At 41.0% G+C, this 20,423-nt stretch overlaps 3 protein-coding genes across 4 annotated transcripts in view; 1 reads left to right on the top strand and 2 right to left on the bottom strand.

The window, feature by feature from the left end:
• Positions 1-5,010, bottom strand: part of LOC114357272 (mitochondrial folate transporter/carrier) — a 33,255-nt gene extending 28,245 nt beyond the window's left edge. Inside the window, exons 1-3 of the mRNA XM_028310802.1 lie at positions 4,641-5,010; positions 2,827-2,980; positions 1,082-1,331 (exon numbers count right to left, since the gene is read on the bottom strand). Of these exons, the coding sequence (XP_028166603.1) occupies positions 1,082-1,331; positions 2,827-2,980; positions 4,641-4,794 (558 nt within the window). The 5' untranslated portion in view covers positions 4,795-5,010. The remainder of the gene's footprint in view (positions 1-1,081; positions 1,332-2,826; positions 2,981-4,640) is intronic.
• A 1,356-nt stretch (positions 5,011-6,366) lies between these two features.
• On the top strand, positions 6,367-8,020 carry UQCR-C1 (Ubiquinol-cytochrome c reductase core protein 1). Its single transcript, XM_028310801.1, has one exon. It carries the CDS (start codon positions 6,478-6,480, stop codon positions 7,879-7,881), a length of 1,404 nt encoding a protein of 467 aa, XP_028166602.1. The 5' UTR covers positions 6,367-6,477; the 3' UTR covers positions 7,882-8,020.
• Positions 8,021-8,567: 547 nt separating this feature from the next.
• Positions 8,568-20,381, bottom strand: Cog3 (conserved oligomeric Golgi complex subunit 3). Of its 2 annotated transcripts, none has more exons than XM_028310800.1 (12): positions 20,176-20,381; positions 19,884-20,075; positions 19,688-19,814; positions 19,187-19,335; positions 18,621-18,880; positions 17,565-17,783; positions 14,098-14,237; positions 13,185-13,342; positions 11,943-12,148; positions 10,850-11,288; positions 9,924-10,106; positions 8,568-8,856 (listed from the first exon to the last, which is right to left on the bottom strand). In XM_028310800.1, exons 1-12 carry the CDS (start codon positions 20,326-20,328, stop codon positions 8,602-8,604), a joined length of 2,481 nt encoding a protein of 826 aa, XP_028166601.1. In that variant the 5' UTR covers positions 20,329-20,381; the 3' UTR covers positions 8,568-8,601. The 2 variants fall into 2 exon arrangements, with proteins under 2 accessions (XP_028166601.1, XP_028166600.1); XM_028310799.1 differs by lacking the exon at positions 9,924-10,106 and adding an exon at positions 9,310-9,492.
• Between the last annotated feature and the right edge of the window lie 42 nt (positions 20,382-20,423).

The following is a 20,423-nucleotide window of genomic DNA, read 5'->3' as shown; positions in this document are numbered from 1 at the left end:
GGTAAACAGTGTCGGTGTCACGAAGTAATTATACTATTCTCCCAATTTGCTTCCTGCTCGCATGGCTAAACCGATCCTAAACATGAGTTCATTTACAAGAGACAAAAAGGAGGATGTAACCTTCACTGGTTGGGTTTTTATTGGCAGTGCAGCCACAAGTCCGGCTGTAGACCCTGGCTACACAGGAGTTGCAGCGGCGGGAACGAAAGATAGGAATAGTCCCGTAAGGGAGAATTTGACATACATTCCCCAATTCCCCTACTAGACGGGTTGGGGGGAGGCCTGATGATCGCATATTCACGACGACATCCACGGGTAGTTGCTGGTAGTCATACTATGGTCATAAACTAGCATTAAACTAGACCAGGCTCTCTCTTTCCCTAACTTTAGAATACACTTAGAAGAAAAGTGCTACCCAAAGCGAAGTAGCCTACAAATATGGGTCGTTCTTCATTCTTGGAAGTGATCGCGTAACCTGAGCAAGCGCATGACCGCTAAGAATAGGTGATTTGCGCGCTGTTTGTACACAGCTGCCGCCATTAATTTATGGAACCGTTAGGTCTTAATGCCGCATGCGAAAAAAAGAACGTCATTGCTAGAAAACATTTCTTATAGACTTTGGGTTTGAAGACAAAGTTCATATTCATGCTATGATTAAGAAAAAACGCATGCGCTGCTACCTTAGCTAATGCGGACCAGGTTTAAATTATCGTCTACACTTCAGTATCAAATGGAAATTTTAAATAAATATCTTTGGACAATCTCACATAGAGTTAAGCATAGCATATAACTTCAGAGAATCTATCGACTCAGGTTCAGGTCCTAGGTTTAATTCCCAGGAATCTAGTGTAAAAAGCTTTATATAATTATTCCCATATTTGGATACGCTATTAAGGTTTTAAATTAGCGCGATTACCCGAAAATAATATGATTGCGAAATTCGGAGTAGGACGTCATGCTGATTGAGTCATATCAATCACATTGCTGATCATAGATTTCATCATATTGTGACTGCACATCTAAGAAAGATAATAGTAGGAACGTAATAGTAGTTCAAACAAAAGTAGACAAGTTTACTCACCCTATATAGTCCTCTAATGCCCTCAGTCCTATAGATCTTGGTCAGGCCGTCCACCATGCCCTTATACCGCTTGTTATCCGTCAAGTGCTCCTCGCTGTACTGGAGACAGAGGCGGGTCTTCACGACCCAGATGGGGTTGGTCATCAGCAGCGAGAGAACACCGGCTTCGGCCGCCGCTAGCATGTGCAGACCAGGACCGAGGGGAGTCCGCGCGTTCCCGCCTTGTATCCATGTCTTTATTGCGTTGTAGCTGTGAAAAAAAGAAGAATGCTGTTTTGCCTTTGCCATTTTTTGACGATTTTTGAACGAAATAAGACAGAACACCGGCTTCTGCTGCCACTAGCATGTGAAGGACGGAACCGAGGCACAAAAACCAAGGAGGGTCCGAGCGATCCCGCTCTATTGCGTTCTTAAAGAAGCGTAAAAGAAGAATAATGGTTTTGCCTTTGCCATTTTATATCAATTTTCGAACGAAATAAAAACTGAGAACATCGGCTTCGGCCGCCGCTAGCATGTGCAGGCCGGGACCGACGGGAGTCCGCGCGTTCCCGCCTTGTATCCATGTCTTTATTGCGTTGTAGCTACGGAAAAGTAAGGGTTTTTTATTGATATTATTTATAAAACATTTCTGAGGAAAACAGTCTAAAACATGAGAAAGCAGCGACTCTCAGCAAATCCGTCAGGCGACGGCGTTGTTGAAAATTACCCGAGTTGAAGAGAACCTTACTTCGATGCTTCAGTACTTAATTCATCTACCACCGAAGTAGACTTGACGTCACATCGACGACTCGTCCCATTGACTGCGGTTTTGCAAAGCTACTTCTTATTTCTCGTTTTGAATAAAAATATACAAATGCATATCGGCGTCACATGACTTCAATCAGTCTGCATCAGTTTCCTCTTTTATATTAATAGAAAGAATATGCAAAATTAACACAAAGTGCTTCTTTATTTTTGAGCCATGCTTAAAAATTACACACCAAGATGTTAAGTTATATCTAAGTAGGCAAAAGTGTGTGTTATTAGTAGAAAATATAAATCGTTGACACACATACATATACCAGTAAAACTGCATTATTCTTCATTATAATTAAATTATTCATTAGAAAATAAATTACACAAATTAGCTTTCTTCATGATGTGTGTGATTTTTAATAGTTGACAATAACACAGCTAATGTATTTTAATAACAACACTAAAATAATTATCTGATAATGACCTGTGACGTAATAATAAGTGAAATTAATATTTTCATATAGTGCGTTTGTTCGAGGGTGTGCTCTATTATCGTATTTTATCTCATTTGTTTAATATTACGTCGAGATTAGTTTATCTTTACTGGATGTTTCTCAGGGAATATAAAACACTTATTGAGTGAGATTTGGGCAGTCCCAAATAAGAGTGTTATAAGAGCTATGTAATATACCTAGAATTAATCTTCATAAGATAATAAATTATTACACTTAATAAAATGATTTATGGACATCTTTATGATGGAGCATTAAATATTTTAACTTAACACTCATCATAACAAGTTTGTCAAAAATCTCTCAATTTACTATTGAGATATTTTTTGTCAAAAAGCTTTTAAATGTTGAGTTTTTCGTAGGCCATTTCAAAGCTTTTCATTGCCCAATCAATCATTTAGTTATTGTTTTTCAATTTTCATTGTTAAGATTTTTTAAAGACTCAAGCACGACTCATTCAATATCATAAGAAACTGTATTGTAGAAAATAATACTTACAATAAAAAATAGAAACCCCACGCCGATCCGGAGCCCCAGACGTTCGGGGTCACACCCCGATACAGTCCGCGGAAGCCCTCCTTCTTAACTATTGTAACAAATGCGCTGCCCAGCCCATCGTATCTCGGCACTGTCGCGGTCCTGCCGTCGTTTACTGGAAACAAATTAGTTTTAATAAAACAGGGTAAAAAAACTAATACAATAATAATGTTTCTCAGAAGCGTTGGCACATCAGGCAAAAGTTTTGGTATAACATTTAGGAGCTAAATAGTATGGCATCTATATAGTATATTATTCAGTAAAAAACTATCTAAGACATTATTTTATTAGTGTCTTCATAAAAATTTAGGTAGGTATGTCAACAAACATGGAAGTTCTGACAATAAACCAGCAGTTGTCTAACACAAAGATAAACATAAAAACATTTCAATCTTTCAGAGATTTTCTATAAATAGTGTGTGGTGTATCATTTATGCTAGATTTGAAGTAACATACAAGTTACCAAAAATCATAAATGAAATTTTCCATAATCATGGTGAAGAAGAGAAAATTATATTTGACCACACTGCAGGATAAATAAAATGAAGTTAGTCATTTATAAATAACTATGTATTTTACTCATGTGTTGAAAAACATTGAAAGCAATTAAACAAAGACTAAAATATGTGATTCATCAAAAGCATAATGAGTTGTTAAAAGATTTTGAAACAATGTAAGTGTTCTCATTACAAATGGATCTCAAATGGTATATTACTTATTTCAAATGGCCCATTAGTGGCATATTGGTCAAGTTTCATTTAGACTTGTGAACAAATTCATAAAATCATCAGTTTGCCAAAAAGTCATTGTTGCATCTGCCAAATTAAAGAAAAATGGTATTTATTCCCGTTTGTGATATAGTAACATGTAGATACATAATTATTATGTAAATACTATAATATTATGGTATTTTTATCTCTAATGCAAACTATCATTACTATTGCATTAGACAGATAAACTAAGACCAAATACTAGTTGATGTTAGAATGTATGTAAAATATAAATGTATTTATAAACTTTAAAACTTAACTAAAAGACATGGTGTAAAGAATAACATGACAAGCAAGTTTATTATTTATGTACTCAGTAATATGGCATGGTGTTAGTGTGGTATTTAACATTTGCATAACCAGGATGAAGAAATCAACACCTTGAATAACTGACAGTAAACTTCCAATGCTGGTTACGACACATGAACATAAAATACCACAGAAGACAGATGGTATGGCTACTGATCATAGTCACATTTTCATCTCGTGTTAAAGTTAGAGAGACACTAAAACTTAATCTAGTAAAGTAAGTAAAAGTAAAAAAGTATTTATTACTAAAAGATAACTATCTAGTTATCTAATAAAATCATTCAAATAGCAGTCAGAATACTATCTAAAGTCTTGAGTAAAGATGGTCTTTTAGAGGAGTTAAGAATGTTAAGAAAGTGGTATTTATTTTATGATGAAATTTCATTAAATGTTACTGATTATGGTAATCAGTAATTTGTTATTATAATTCAAGTTTCTTACTAATAAAGTAGCTATTTATGTTGCAATAACACTAGCTGTGGCATCACAGATGACAATGTAAACAAAGTATAGTCAGCACTCTACAGTCTACTTTCACTTTGAAGTTCAAGGTTGACTTCAGCCATCCTTCCTACTGTATTGATCTATACATTATATAAACACAATAATATCACAAACGCTCCATTGTTTCAACCTTCTAATCACGAGACTGCACTCACATGGTATTTAAAAATACAAAATGACAAAAAAACTCACCAGCGAATCTAATTTTTATGAGGTCCAAAGGGTGCAAAATCAATGTAGAAGTCACGCCACCTGATATACCAGCTACCAGGTGCTCGTATTTGACGTGGCTGAGGAGCGCAGCTAACTTAGTAGACGATGAATTTGGATTCTTCATTGTAGTCATGACGAATTTACTAAATCACAGACAAAATTTTGAATAGCATCTTGCGGTAACAAATTAACGATCCACTATCTACCGGCACACGCTATCCCAAAAGTCTTTAACAAAATTTAATATTATAAACTTGCCACTACACATATTGCTCCCGTGTTATTTTCACGAAATTACGTGCGATAAAATGAATGGAAATGAATGATTTCTTCCATCAACGAGGTATACGTTCCGTTATAAGAGGCAGATATTGATTTTTTTCTATATTATCCACATAAAAATATACAAAGCCTTATTTGTACAATTTAAACAAAAATCTTATACTATATCAATAAATTTTTAAATATATTTATCACTCACTAGTACTATTACTTTGATTTAAATGAAAAATTGCCAAAATTATTAAAAATATATTTTTGAATACGTGTAGAACGAAACGTTACTCGATGACGCAAGAGTCACAGATAATAATTCGCATAGCAGTCCGAATCATTTAATTTAAATAAATTTAGATAATCATTGGAATAACCTGAAATTATCAATAAATTAAACAAACCCAAGCGTTTCAGTTGTTCATTATTTTATGTAAGTTTTTAATTGTTGTTTTTTTCTCTAAGCAAAATTTGCGAGTTATTCGGACATTAATTTGACGTGTGACAATTTTTGTCGGTGTTGCAATAATGAAAATACAGGAGACAATAGTAGATTCTTGCATTTATTCATCGCAGTAATAAGAGTGAAACAACTGCTCAAGCAAATAAATTAAGAAGCAGTTGATTTTCTAGTTAAGCCTTATATTCCATATAACGTAGAATTTGTTTTAGAATGATGAAGCAAAGTTGTTTTATAGCCTGACCAGGAACATAAAAACCCTGGCATAGAGGCGCGTCAATCGCATTTGATAGTGCAACACTGAGTACAGTCGTATACCNATTTTTTTGTATATTATTCACATAAAAATATACAAAGCTTTATTTGTACAATTTAAACAAAAATTTTATACTATAATCAATAAATTTTTAAATCTATTTATCACTAGTACTATTACTTTGATTTAATAAAAAAATGCCGAAATGATTAAAAAAATATTTTTGAATACGTGTAGAACGGAACGTTACAGGATGACGCAAGAGTCACAGATAATAATTCGCAGAGCAGTCCGAATCATTTAATTTAAATAAATTTATACAATCATTGAAATAACCTGAATTTCTAAATAAATTAAACAAAGCAAAGCGTTTCATTGTTCATTATTTTATGTAAGATTTTAATTGTTGTTTTTTTCTCTAAGCAAAATTTGCGTTAAGAGTTATTCGGACATAAATTTGACGTGACAAGAATGTTGGTGTTGCAATAATTAAAATACAAGAGACAATAGTAGATTCTTGCATTTATTAATCGCAGTAATAAGACTGAAGCAACTGCAAACTGCAAGCAAATAAATTATGAAGCGGTTGATTTTCTAGGTAAGCCTTATATTCCTTATAACGTAGAATTGGTTTTAGAATGAAGCAAAGTTGTTTTAACAAAGTTTTTTAACTCATTTTTTTATAGCTAGTATACTGGCAAGGATTTTTCTGCCAAAAAAAAACACTTTTCTACCATTTTTGACAGCTCGAGTCTCTATTGCCTGTAAAATATTACGTAAAACAGCGAGTAAAATTTTATATTAAGTGGTGCAAGGATCAATACAAAATGCTGAAAGTAGCAACTACTTTGAAATTAGTCTCAAAACAGGGCAATCAGGTAAGATGCTTAGCGACGGCCGTCGGATACAAGCAGGCGCTGGTCAACGTACCACCGACAAGGCTGACAGTCCTCGATAATGGTATCCGCGTTGCCTCCGAAGACTCCGGCGCCGCCACAGCCACAGTCGGCCTCTGGATCGACGCTGGCTCGAGGTACGAAACCGCCAAGAACAATGGTGTTGCGCATTTCCTCGAACACATGGCTTTCAAAGGCACGAGTAAAAGGTCCCAAACCGATCTAGAACTTCTCGTCGAAAACATGGGAGCCCATCTTAACGCGTACACATCCCGGGAGCAGACCGTCTTCTACGCCAAGTGCCTCGCCAACGACGTCCCAGCCGCCGTCGAAATCCTTGCAGACATTATCCAGAACTCGTCACTCGCTGAACCCGAAATCGAACGAGAACGAGGTGTGATCCTCCGCGAAATGCAGGACGTCGAGAGCAACCTTCAAGAGGTTGTGTTTGACCACCTGCACGCGACCGCTTTCCAAGGCACCCCACTAGGCCAGACCATCCTTGGACCCACCAAGAACATTAAGAAAATCTCCAAAGCTGACCTTCAGACCTACATCAAGACTCACTACCAGCCCGCCCGCATTGTGCTGTCTGGTGCCGGTGGTGTTGAACACCAGAAGCTTGTAGACCTGGCTAACAAGCACTTCAGCAGTCTCAAGAACACTGCCATGGACATCCCCGACCTTGCGCCGTGCCGTTACACTGGCTCTGAAATCCGTGTCCGTGATGACTCCATGCCTCTGGCGCACATCGCCATCGCCGTTGAAGGTGCCGGCTGGACTGACGCTGACAACATTCCCCTGATGGTAGCCAACACTCTAGTCGGTGCCTGGGACCGCTCTCAGGGTGGTGGCGGCAACAACGCTTCCTACCTCGCCCGCGCCTCGGCCATTGAGAACCTCTGCCACAGCTTCCAGTCGTTCAACACCTGCTACAAGGATACCGGACTCTGGGGAATCTACTTTGTGTCAGAGCCTTTGCAGATTGAAGACATGGTTTACAACATTCAGAAGGAATGGATGAAGCTTTGTACGTCAGTCACTGAGGGTGAGGTTGAGCGCGCAAAGAACCTATTGAAGACCAACATGCTCCTGCAGCTCGATGGCACCACACCCATCTGCGAAGACATCGGTCGCCAAATGCTGTGCTACAACCGCCGTATCCCAATTCATGAGCTTGATGCTCGCATCAGCAGTGTCACTGCCCAGAATGTCCGTGATGTTTGCTACAAATACTTGTACGACCGCTGTCCAGCTGTCGCTGCCGTTGGACCCACTGAAGGTCTCCCAGACTACACACGACTCCGCGCTGGAATGTACTGGCTTAGGGCTTAAATAATTTAATAGTATACTTTTAGAAACAATATTTAAATCAATTAAGATCGAACATTAAACAACTCAACCAATTTCTGTAGTTTTATTGATATAAAACACAATGTTTTTGGTGTTTCATGGATGTGTATTTATTCAAGTGATTGAAAATGTGTACATAAATAAACCTTAGATTTTTTTTAAATGTCTATTATTTTGTATGCCAAAACCTGTATGGATATTATATTATTGTTTACATAATGAAAGATATTTTAGTTGTTGCAATAAATATTTCTTTATCAGTAAAATAATATTATTGTTTACATAATGAAAGATATTTTAGTTGTTGCAATAAATATTTCTTTTATTTACTAAATTACATTATTAGATTATACATTCATCCTTAACTTAATATTTACACAAGCACCATAAGTGCATTTAAAACCATAATTTTATCATTCTGTATTGAGTTGTCCTCACTAAAAGGAAAACAATATTATGTTAATGAAACTAAATAAATATTCTTCCCTAAAATTACATACTTATAAAATTGATTAAAACACAAACATAAGGCCTGTGATTTTCGGAATAGAATTATATGGTTTACATTGTTGATGATGCTGTGTTCCTGTGTTCAGGACACCTGTATTGGTAAATAATCTTCCTTTCTTATTGGCTGAATTTCAATATTTAGTCTAACCCAATGCACCAAATGATAACGGAACGTAATTGCGTTAAAACAAATCATACACTAGCAACGGTACTTTCAGCGACCTCTGTCTCAGGCACGCGCGTGACGCTCGGCTTTCTCACAGCAGAAGTGCGTCTCTTCTTGCCGTAAGGCGCGACCGGTTCGCCGCGACTGACCAGGCTAGCGGAGGAAATGAAGACTGATACTTGTTCTGGCGTGGGGCACGCTACTATGAGCAGGTCCTCGTAGGAATAGCCGGCGCTTTGGAGTAGTTGCTCTATTTGGACGAAGTAGCCGACTACGTTGTTCTGGAAGGGAGACATTTCAGAGATTATACTTTGGGTAAGCAAATATAAATATAATAACAATTATGGTATCTTATAGGTATAGTGTAATCAGTACTACTGGTAGTACTTATTATTATTCTGTGGTACTACTAAATGTGGCATAGAATAGTTTAGCTGGATAATGTCGACCATGTTGCACAATAATTTGAAATATTTATGAATCTGATAAAAAAGTAAAGGTAGTAGGTAGGATAATAAAGGAATGAATTGAATGAATTTTGAACTATAAACTATAATAAATGCAAAAGATCATTTTTACGGTGCCTTCAAATTGTAAGCGTGAAAAAACTGCAGTGGCATCACTGTGGCGCACTTGCCGCACCAGTATTCGTTTTCATACAATTTCTAGAAGCATAGATGCAGTCGGAAAAAAAAGTAAAACTACAGATTTCAAAAAGTAAAGTCATAACATACCCTGATAGGCCGGAACAGTATAAACTCCGTTTCCTTATTGGCCAGATACAGCTGCATGGACCTCTGCAGGGGAGCCAGGTGGGCCTTGATCCTCTTCTGCGCTTCTTTCACGCATACTGCTGTCTCCTCGGGCGTGGCCCACGGTTGGGACTTCAGCTGCTCTATGGGGGTGAAGGCTTGGGCCTGGAAAGTGGGATAGACAGACCAAGATAATTTAAAATATTTCCTGAATCAACACAGGTTCGTGTCTGAACCTCATTTGGATGCATTTACGTTGTATTTTCAGAACAAGAAGTTACGTTATAAAAAAATCATGAGAGTTATCGTTTATTTATCTTCTAGGGGTTCTATAAATATTCCCATGAGTAAGTTAGCAGCATGAGATAATATGAAAAGATTAATTTCAAAAATTTAATCCNGGACTGCACCCAAATAACAGGAATTTTGTTTTCAAATGGGTCACTTTAAAATTAGGGATTGATGGTGAATACGGCCAAATATCTTCTCTCTATACTCTATAGAGATCTTTATTTTGTGTAGGCGCAATTCGTATTTTGAACTTTTCTTATCTAAACCTAACCTAAACCTAAACCATAGTAAGAATAGTAACAAACCCTTATAGGCCTGAACAGTATAAACTCCGTTTCCTTATTGGCCAGATACAGCTGCATGGACCTCTGCAGGGGAGCCAGGTGGGCCTTGATCCTCTTCTGAGCTTCCTTGACGCATACTGCCGTCTCCTCGGGAGTCGCCCACGGTTGGGACTTCAGCTGCTCTACGGGGGTGAAGGCTTGGGCCTGGAAAGTGGGATAGACAGACCAAGATAATTTAAAATATTTCCTGAATCAACACAGGTTCGTGTCTGAACCTCATTTGGATGCTTTTACGTTGTATTTTCAATACAAAAAGTTATGTTAAACATCACGAAGTTATTGCTTATTTATTTGGGCCTGGAAAGTCGGATAGACCAAGATAAATTATATTTCCTGAATCAACACAAATTCGTGTCTGAACCTCATTTGGATGCTTTTACGTTGTATTTTCAATACAAAAAGTTATGTTAAAAAATCACGAAGTTATTGCTTATTTATTTGGGCCTGGAAAGTTGGATAGACCAAGATAAATTATATTTCCTGAATCAACACAGGTTCGTGTCTGAACCTCATTTGGATGCTTTTACGTTGTATTTTCAATACAAAAAGTTATGTTAAAACATCACGAAGTTATTGCTTATTTATTTCCTAGGGGTTCTATAAATATTCTCATAAGTAAGTTAGCAGCATTAGATTATATTAAATGATTAATTTCAAAAATTTAATCCCATAACAATTTACTGTATTGTTTATTTTTTATTTAATACCTGTTTCGTTGAATAGTAGTACTATCGGCTACAGTTTCAGCTACTCATTTCTGTTTTTTCTCTCACTCTCATCTAATGATGATTCTTTGCGATAGAACGAGACGACATGATTGGAAATGGGTAGCTGGAACTGTCGCCGATAGTACATGGTAGGATTTGATGATAAAAAACATAACAAACCTTTTCAATAAAACTAATCATCGGTCCCGCCAGCAATTCCGTGGCTTCCTTTATAAACGTTTCACAACACGCTTTCAACTGCCTATCCACCTCCTTCCTCGAATCCAGAAGATGTTCCCTCACCATCGGCGTTCCTTCCAGAAGGAACTCTAACAAAGCATTGTTGCTGTTCAGAGAAAATATCTGACGGGGCTTCTTTATCAATCCATACGCTGCATTTTTCACGTTACTGAAGTCTAGAGTAGTTTCTTTCACTATAAAATCTACTTGGAATGGCGCGATCTGTTCTCTTAAAATAAGTAAATGCTTGATTTGGAATAACTGCCCGTCTATGTTGGTTTGTGTGGCTGATATTTGCTTGGCCGCACTGTCTATGCTTTGGACGCAGAGCGAAATCGCTTCTTGGGCAAGACCTTGGAACACTTTCTTCTCTAAACACCTGTAAAAACAAAGCAATATTTCAGTAACGATATCATGCTATATATCTTGTAAATTATATTTGCTGAAATAAATAAGAGCCTGAACAAATATAACCATTTTCCTTTGAGGTCAATTACACACACGGTTTTCAACAAAAAGTTCGTATCAAAGAACGTCCACTGCTGGAAAAAGTCCTCCATGGATACCTATGTACAACGGCCGGTCCCGCGCTGCCTGCATCCAGGTGTTTCCCACGGGACTAAATCGTTGTCACTTTGACTAGATCTATGGTCTCCACTCGAGAACTATTGTAGAATAGAATAGAACTTCTATAGCTATTCCCCGACTACTGCAACTTAAGTTTGGCAATTCTGCGAGCTATGTTGTTACTTTGGTTCTCCTATGCAGACAAAAAGTAGTGGTATGATTTTCGGCTTCCGTAGGTAGGTAAAGCCTGGTCCGTGAGCACGTAGAATTTAGTCCAATGACCCCAAGCTACCCATCCTTATCGCTCGCGCGTAATTATGTTGCTGTCGCGTTCGCACACTCACTGCGGGCGCCCGTCGCACAGTCGCGACAGCAATATAATAACGCGCGAGCGATAAGGATGGGTAGCTTGGGGTCATTGGACAAAATTCTACGTGCTCACAGACCGGGCTTTAGAAATAATCACCTGTACAGTCTAGATAGAGCTGCAAGCGTCCTCCTAACGCCCGGGTACCACATGCCATGGAGATCGGCCGGCGACGCCTGCGGCCTTCTTTGAGCTTCCACGTTGATATTAGCCACTTCTTGTGACGTCGCAGAAATGTCTGACACCATGGAATTGCGGGAATCGCTCCGTTTGAGACTCTGCTCTTGGATTGAGAGCGCGATTTGCTGGAAACAAATCAATAGATTTTGTTATTATTATATTGAAGAGATCTGTATAATCTATTGAAAATTTCTTTAAAATATTAGTACATCTGTCTAAAAACTAAAAGGAACCTTTACAGCCGATAAAACACAAACACAAAAATAAAACAGGTTGTCTCTGTTAAGAGAGGAACACTATAGCTATGACGCAGGAGATGAACACATGTGCTTCAAGAGAGGAACACATGTACTTCAGGAAAGGAACACGCGGTGCTTCAGGAGAGAAAGACATGTGCTTCAAGAGATGAACACATGTCCTTCAGCAGAGGAACACATGTGCTTCAGCAGAGGAACACATGTGCTTCAGCAGAAGAACACATGTGTTTCAGCAGAGGAACACATGTACTTTAAGAGAGGAACACATGTGCATCAGGAGAGAAACACCTGTGCTTCAGGAAAGAAACACATGTACTACAGGAGAGAGCTGTACTGCAAGAGAGGAACAACATTTCTTGCATCAGGAGAGAAACGCATAGCGGTGCTGCAGGAGATAAAATCATGTGCTTCAGGAGAAAAACATGTGCGTCAGGAGAGAAAAACATTTATGCTTCAAGAGAGCCCGAGACTTTCCCGAGAGAAACATGTACTTCAGGAGAGGAACACCTGTGCTTCAGGAGAGAAACACATAAAGAGAGGAGCTTCCTCTTTTCCATCTTACCTCCATCAACTCCAGCTTGTCAGGGTAGGTCGGACTTCTTGTTCCTAGACCACAGGTGCCGCAGGAGAGACACAGTACCTGGCAAGGGAGGGACACATAAGGAGAGGAGCCTACCTCCATCATCTCCAGCTTGTCGGGGTAGGTAGGGCTTCTTGTTCCTAGACCACAGGTGTCGCAGAATAGACACAGTAACTGGCAAGGGAGGGACACATAAGGAGAGGAGCCTACCTCCATCATCTCCAGCTTGTCGGGGTAGGTCGGGCTTCTTGTCCCTAGACCACAGGTGCCGCAGGAGAGACACAGTACCTGGCAAGGGAGGGACACATAAGGAGAGGAGCCTACCTCCATCATCTCCAGCTTGTCGGGGTAGGCGAGGTCGCCGGGCGCGGGCCGGTAGTGCAGCACGTCGGCGCGCAAATGCACGTGCGCGCGGAACACTAGTCTCTCTTGCGCGTCTTGTAGGAGCGCGCGCGCCGTCGCACCTAACGCGCTCAGGCTCGCTGGGAAACCACAAAACAATCGATTTTCAATCACCGTCATCAAGGGGCTTAGTGTGACTTGCCATCAAACGTGTTCGCTACTTGGTAAGAAATTTGCCGGATTGGAATCAGACAGATGATTAGATTATTGTTTCACAGAAACAGATTGCCAAGTAGCAGAATAGAAAAGGAAAAAAAATGTATGACAGATTGTACAGCGTTCCTACCGAATACTTTCAAGAACTAAATCTTCATAGATTATTTTGACGCACTTGATATCGAATACATTTGATGTAAACTCACACTAAACACACTAATCATTTAGGTCTGGTTCAGACACAGATATAAATGCGACATTGCTGGGCAGTTCTCATACATTTGATGAGCACCGTCTGAATGCCTCGTCAATGAGACCACTGCGCCGTCATCGCGCGTGTCTGAACCAGGCCTTAGTCTCCTCTGCAGAAACACCAACCCCTCTTTAATTTAACTAAGGCAAAATTATGAAGGTTTTGCCCTAAGACAATCCCTAAGCTATCCTATCCAGTCAGGTAGCTTTTCAATACAAACTAAAAACGTTTATAAGGAAGAGCTTAGCATGATGTTTTGGCAGCACAAGATAAGATAACTAGTTCTTCTGAGATTGAGGATTACAGTTGAAACTCTCCTTCACCTTCGACCTGAACATAACTTTCCATGAAGTGCGCAGATGCAGACTATAAACCAAGATGAAAAAAGTTAAACGAATTTTAAAATCAAATAGAACTTTAACTCACGGTCGTTATTGACCTGCTCCTCGATGATCTCGACGCGCAGGATGACGCACAGCTCAGCCAGAGTCTCCAGGTGGACGATGTGGATGATGTGCGGCCGGAGCGTCTCGTAAAGTCCGTTGCAGAGGGATTGCAGGTACTCCCTGGAGATAATAATAAGCCTTATGGAGTAGAGCATAAGAGTGTAAATGGCATGCACGTGGCCAGAGCATTAGAGTGCCAATGGCATGCACGTGACTAGAGTAGAGATTGAGTCTCCAGGTGGATAATGTGGATGATGTGCGGCCGCAGCGTCTCGTAAAGTCCATTGCAGAGGGATTGCAGGTACTCCCATGAAGGAAATAATAAGTCTTATGGAGTAGAGCATAAGTCTAATAATGGCGTACACGCACTGTGACTAGTCCGTAGAGACATAAGAGACAGCATTTTGAGTGCAAATGACTGACAGTACAGTAATGGTGCCATTAATAGTGGACACTAGTGTCTAACTAAAGTAGCGGACACTAGTGCCTAAACTAAAGGACATTAGTGACTAAATTACTCACTCGAGTTTTGGCGACACTTTCGCAAACAGATGAGAGTACAGCGCGCATTCGTCTCTGCATGCGTGCGCGAGTAGCGAGCATGCGGCGCGCGCTAATTTACAGTGATCGCGCTGATGCTTCGCGGCGGCCGCACTGAGCGCAGCATCGATAGGCAGCGCCGGCGACAGTGACTAAAGTAGCAGACACTAGTGCCTAAACTAACGAACATTAATGTTTAAATTACTTACTCAAGCTCCGGCGATACTTTCGCGAACAGATGCGAGTACAGCGCGCATTCGTCTCTGCACGCATGTGCGAGTAGCGAACACGCGGCGCGCGCTAATGTACAGTGATCGCGCTGGTGTTTCGCGGCGGCCGCACTGAACGTAGCAGCGGTAGGCATTACTGCCTAAACTACTTAGACACTGGTGCCTAAAGTAGTGGACACTGGTACCTACCTATACTACTACAACTAGTGCCTAAATTACTCACTCGAGTTCTGGCGACACTTTGGCAAACAAATGCGAGTACAGCGCGCATTCGTCTCTACACGCATGAGCGAGTAGCGAGCATGCGGCGCGTGATAATGTACAGTGATCGCGCTGATGCTTCGCGGCGGCCGCGCTAAGCGCAGCAGCGGTGGGCGCTATTGCCTAAGGTAGTGGACACTGGTACCTACCTATACTACTACAACTAGTGCCTAAATACTTACTCAAGCTCCGGCGAAACTTTCGCGAACAGATACGAATACAACGCGCATTCGTCTCTACGCGCGTGCGCGAGCAGCGAGCATGCGGCGCGCGCTAACGTACAATGATCGCGCTGGTGTTTCGCGGCGGCCGCACTAAACGCAGCGCAGTGTCTAAAGTAGCGGACACTAGTGCCTAAACTAACGAACATTAATGTTTAAATTACTTACTCAAGCTCCGGCGATACTTTCGCAAACAGATGCGAGTACAACGCACATTCGTCTCTGCACGCGTGCGCGAGTAGCGAGCATGCGGCGCGCGCTAATGTACAGTGATCGCGCTGTTGTTTCACAACGGCTCCGTTAAGCGCTGCGGCGGTGAGGGCTTCTGCCTAAACTACTTATGCGTGTTTTCACCATCAATTCCTAATTTTTAAGTGACCCCTATGACAACAAAATTAAATTTTGTTGTCATAGGGGTCACTTAGAAATTATGGATTGATGGTGAAAACCGGCATTAGACACTGGTGCCTAAAGTAGTGAACACTGGTACCTTTCTATACTACTGCTAAAACTAAAGCCTGGTCCGTGAGCACGTAGAATTTTGTCGCGCTCGCACGCTCACTGCGGGCGCCCGTCACACAGTCGCGACAGCAATATAATTACACGCGAGCGATAAGGATGGGTAGCTTGGGGTCATTGGACAAAATTCTACGTGCTCACGGACCAGGCTTTAGTCTAAAGTACTCACTCAAGTTCCGGCGACACTTTCGCAAACAAATGCGAGTACAACGCGCATTCGTCTCTACACGCGTGCGCGAGTAACGAACACGCGGCTCGTGCTAACGTGCAATGATCGCGTTGGTGCTTCGCAGCGGCCGCGCTAAACGCAGCAGCGGTAGGCGATACTGCCTAAACTACTTATGCGTGTTTTCACCATCAATTCCTAATTTTTAAGTGACCCCTATAGTAACATTTAACAATAATTTTGTTGTCATAGGGGTCACTTAGAAATTAGGGTTTGATGGTGAAAACCGGCATTAGACACTGGTGCCTAAAGTAGTGAACACTGGTTACACTGGTACCTTTCTATACTACTGCTAAAACTAAAGCCTGGTCCGTGAGCACGTAGAATTTCTCGAAAGTATGCTCGCACACTCACTGCGGGCGCCCGTCACACAGTCGCGACAGCAATATAATTACACGCGAGCGATAAGGATGGGTAGCTTGGGGTCATTGGACAAAATTCTACGTGCTCACGGACCAGGCTTTAGTCTAAAGTACTCACTCGAGTTCTGGCGACACTTTTGCAAACAGATGCGAGTACAACGCGCATTCGTCTCTGCACGCATGAGCGAGCAACGAACACGCGGCGCGCGCTAATGTACAGTGATCGCGCTGGTGCTTCGCGGCGGCCGCGCTAAGCGCAGCAGCGGTAAGCGATACTGCCTAAACTACTAAGACACTGGTGTCTAAAGTAGTGGTTCTGTACCTACCTATACTACTACAACTAGTGTTTTAATAATCACTCAAGTTCCGGCGAGACTTTCGCAAACAGATGCGAGTACAACGCGCATTCGTCTCTACACGCGTGCGCGAGTAACGAACACGCGGCGCGCGCTAATGTACAGTGATCGCGCTGGTGCTTCGCGGCGGCTGCACTAAGCGCAGCAGCGGTAAGCGATACTGCCTAAACTACTAAGACACTGGTGTCTAAAGTAGTGGACACTGGTGCCTAGCTATACTACTACAACTAGTGTTTTAATACTCACTCGAGCTCCGGCGACACTTTCGCAAACAAATGCGAGTACAACGCGCATTCGTCTCTACACGCATGAGCGAGCAGCGAGCATGCGGCGCGTGCTAACGTGCAATGATCGCGTTGGTGCTTCGCAGCGGCCGCGCTAAGCGCTGCAGCGGTAAGTGATACTGCCTAAACTACTAAGACACTGGTGTCTAAAGTAGTGGTTCTGTACCTACCTATACTACTACAACTAGTGCCTAAATTACTCACTCGAGTTCTGGCGACACTTTCGCGAACAGATGCGAGTACAGCGCGCATTCGTCTCTGCACGCGTGCGCGAGTAACGAACACGCGGCGCGCGCTAATGTACAGTGATCGCGCTGGTGTTTCGCGGCGGCCGCACTGAACGTAGCAGCGGTAGGCATTACTGCCTAAACTACTTAGACACTGGTGCCTAAAGTAGTGGACACTGGTACCTACCTATACTACTACAACTAGTGCCTAAATTACTCACTCGAGTTCTGGCGACACTTTCGCAAACAGATGCGAGTACAACGCGCATTCGTCTCTACACGCGTGCGCGAGTAACGAACACGCGGCGCGCGCTAATGTACAGTGATCGCGCTGATGTTTCGCAGCGGCTGCACTAAGCGCTGCAGCGGTGGGCGCGCCGGCTACGCGAGCCCGACGCGTTGCATACTCGCGTTTGATATCGGAGAGGAGAGATGCGTAGCTGGAAGAAAGAACGACATTGATCTGTTATTCGTTCGTTCGTTTCAGCCGAAAGACGTCCACTGCTGGACAAAGGCCTCCCCCAAGGATTTCCACAAAGACCGGTCCACGAGCCGGAAGACGTAACGTGGGCAGACCTCTCACATGACCGACGATCTGCTGAAGGTCGCGGGAGATGCCTGGCGCAGGACCGGTCTTTGTAGATTTGTTATACAAGGAAGTCTTTGAAGGATACTAACAGCTCATGTGTTGTTTATCGAGATATTTTTTAAATTTGGTTGATCAGGGGTCGGCAAACTGCGACTCTATTTCAAGTTTTCTTGAGTCCCTATTTTCACAATTAAACTCTAAAAAATCAAACGCTTACTATGGGCCTCATAAGAAGGCTCAAGGTCACCCAAAGGGCGATGGAGCGGGCTATGCTCGGAGTTTCCCTGCGTGATCGAATCAGAAATGAGGAGATCCGCAGGAGAACCAAAGTAACCGACATAGCTCGCAGAATTGCTAAAATCAAGTGGCAGTGGGCGGGGCACATAGCTCGTAGAGACGATGGCCGTTGGGGCAGGAAAGTTCTCGAATGGCGACNATTGAGAACCTCCTTTTGTTGAAAGTCAGATAAAAATCAAAAACCTTTACACATTTGACACTTTTGAGACTATTTCACTATTTTGAGAACACTACTGTATTACTCAAGATTGAAGCAAATAAATATAACATTTCATTTTATTTGGCTCTCCTATAATGTTGCCAACCTCCTCATTAAGCCAAGAGCGTGGTAGCATGCTCTTGTGACAATAAAGGGCTCACTATCACAAAAATATATGTTTTTTCTACTCACTCAGCATTAGTCTCTGCCCTTGTTTCAATCTCGCTAATCACCATCCTCAACTTAGGAGCTGCTGCCTGAAACTTGCCGAAGTACACAGCATACGCAGTGTCCATAGACTCCTGCTCCGTCGAGTCTTCATCGTTCGGAGCCAATACTTGCTCTGTGGCGTGGTTCAGAACATGATTCACATAGGAACGGATGAGAGAGATGGCTCGGCTTTGCAGGTGCCTATATTTTACAAGGTATGTGTGAGCTTCTTTGAATGTACTCTGAAATACATAAAAAATACCTAATCAACATCATAATTTTCTAGAAAGTTTTTATTAACCTTTTGAATTACTATTACAAGGCATTGAATTGAAATTAAGACCCATAAAAATTGCTACATTTCTTTCTTTAACTTTATAACAAACAATTTTTCAAAAATTACTTAGCATTTCGTGGCAAAACTCAACTCGGTGATTCAAAGAAGGATTGTGTTAACAAGATTTTTACAATTAATAGTTGTCTAGGACTGTTAAACAATTTCCAAAGTATATTCTTGTCTATATTTCTAATATTTATTAGTAACTTACATGGCTCTTCATATATTCCAAGCAGTCATCAATTTTAGCTAGCACTATGAAGAATGCTTCACTGTTCACTGACATGGTGGTGCTGTTGAGTCTTTGAGATAAGTGCTCCACCTGAGTGAAGTAATGGAGCTTCTGCTTGATGTCATCACCTGAAAAATAATTATTAGTAAACCTAATTAATACTGCAAATGATATTGATGCAGACATCAGTAAATTATTGTTTTGAGCCACTATAAGAAGTAAAAACGTTAAAATAGGAAAGATTCCACTTTTTTAAGGTGAAATAAGAATGTAATTAATGATAAAAGGTTTGAAACCCTCATGAATAGCATATGAAGACTCTTTCATGTCTTAATTCATTAGAGATCCATCCATCTTTAGAACAATTTTATTTAGGTTCACTCTTCAAGGTGTTGTTTGTGACAAAGCATTGTCTAATAACATTGGAAATAATTCTTTAGAATACTCTCCCAAAGTAGTAAAATACTCAAAAACAATTACCTATACTGGAAAGTTTATTCTGGTCAGCCAACAACTGCTCACTCATCAAATGTAGGGCATTGGTTTTGTTGGAAACAAGCTCATATTCTTCTGATAACTTGTACAGGTCCGCCATTGTAGCCCCAATCTAAAAGAGAACCTATTATACGACAGGATCTTTGATTACATCGAAAAAATTTTTGGTCTGTTATTTTACCTGATTATTCAAAGATACACATTCATTTCTCCTATCCTCCAATTGCCGGTAGTATGCCTCGTACGGAGAATCATCCGCCTTGATAGTTTTCTCGCATAAACTCTCATACCAATCCAGGAAATCGAATGTTTTGTCCACTGGTGGTATGGGAGTATTTTCCGTTTGTTTATTGGATTCGTCCGCTGATTTGTCCTAGAATACATATGAAATGGTAGATAAGGGTAATAAAATTTGATATTGTTTCTATCGATTTATCTAGACTTTTAAAACAATTTTTTTATCAAATACAAACTTCTTCAGTTTCATTGGAAACACCAAGGATTAAGGACTCCAAATCCAATATTGCCTCTCGTTGATCCGCCGTTAGCGGTGCTAGTGGGTTCTCTGGAGCCTCCCATAGCAATAATTTGCTTTGAATTTCTTTTAAACTCATGTTATTATCCATTTTGTCTAAAAAGAAATTGGAAATCACATAACACTGCCGACGTCAGACGTCAGGCAAATAACTAACGTCATTTTGACATTGACGTGGGATATTTG

This window comes from Ostrinia furnacalis, unplaced genomic scaffold (genome assembly GCF_004193835.3).
Source record: "Ostrinia furnacalis isolate ACB-3 unplaced genomic scaffold, ASM419383v2 OfSCF3116, whole genome shotgun sequence".
Classification (NCBI taxonomy): domain Eukaryota; kingdom Metazoa; phylum Arthropoda; class Insecta; order Lepidoptera; family Crambidae; genus Ostrinia; species Ostrinia furnacalis.
The sequence above is the reverse complement of the archived record's forward strand: the minus strand, read 5'-3'. Positions and strand labels throughout refer to the sequence as shown.

Bases quoted from the DNA above. Each gene is read 5' to 3' on its own strand.
- Cog3 (XM_028310800.1), bottom strand. From the start codon at position 20,328: ATGGATAATAACATGAGTTTAAAAGAAATTCAAAGCAAATTATTGCTA. The intron at 14,238-17,564 runs GTGAGTAATTTA...TATTATCTCCAG, and splicing joins AAAGTGTCGCCAGAACTCGA to GGAGTACCTGCAATCCCTCT. The intron at 13,343-14,097 runs GTGAGTTAAAGT...GTGGTTTCCCAG, and splicing joins GGAGCAGGTCAATAACGACC to CGAGCCTGAGCGCGTTAGGT.
- UQCR-C1 (XM_028310801.1), top strand. From the start codon at position 6,478: ATGCTGAAAGTAGCAACTACTTTGAAATTAGTCTCAAAACAGGGCAAT.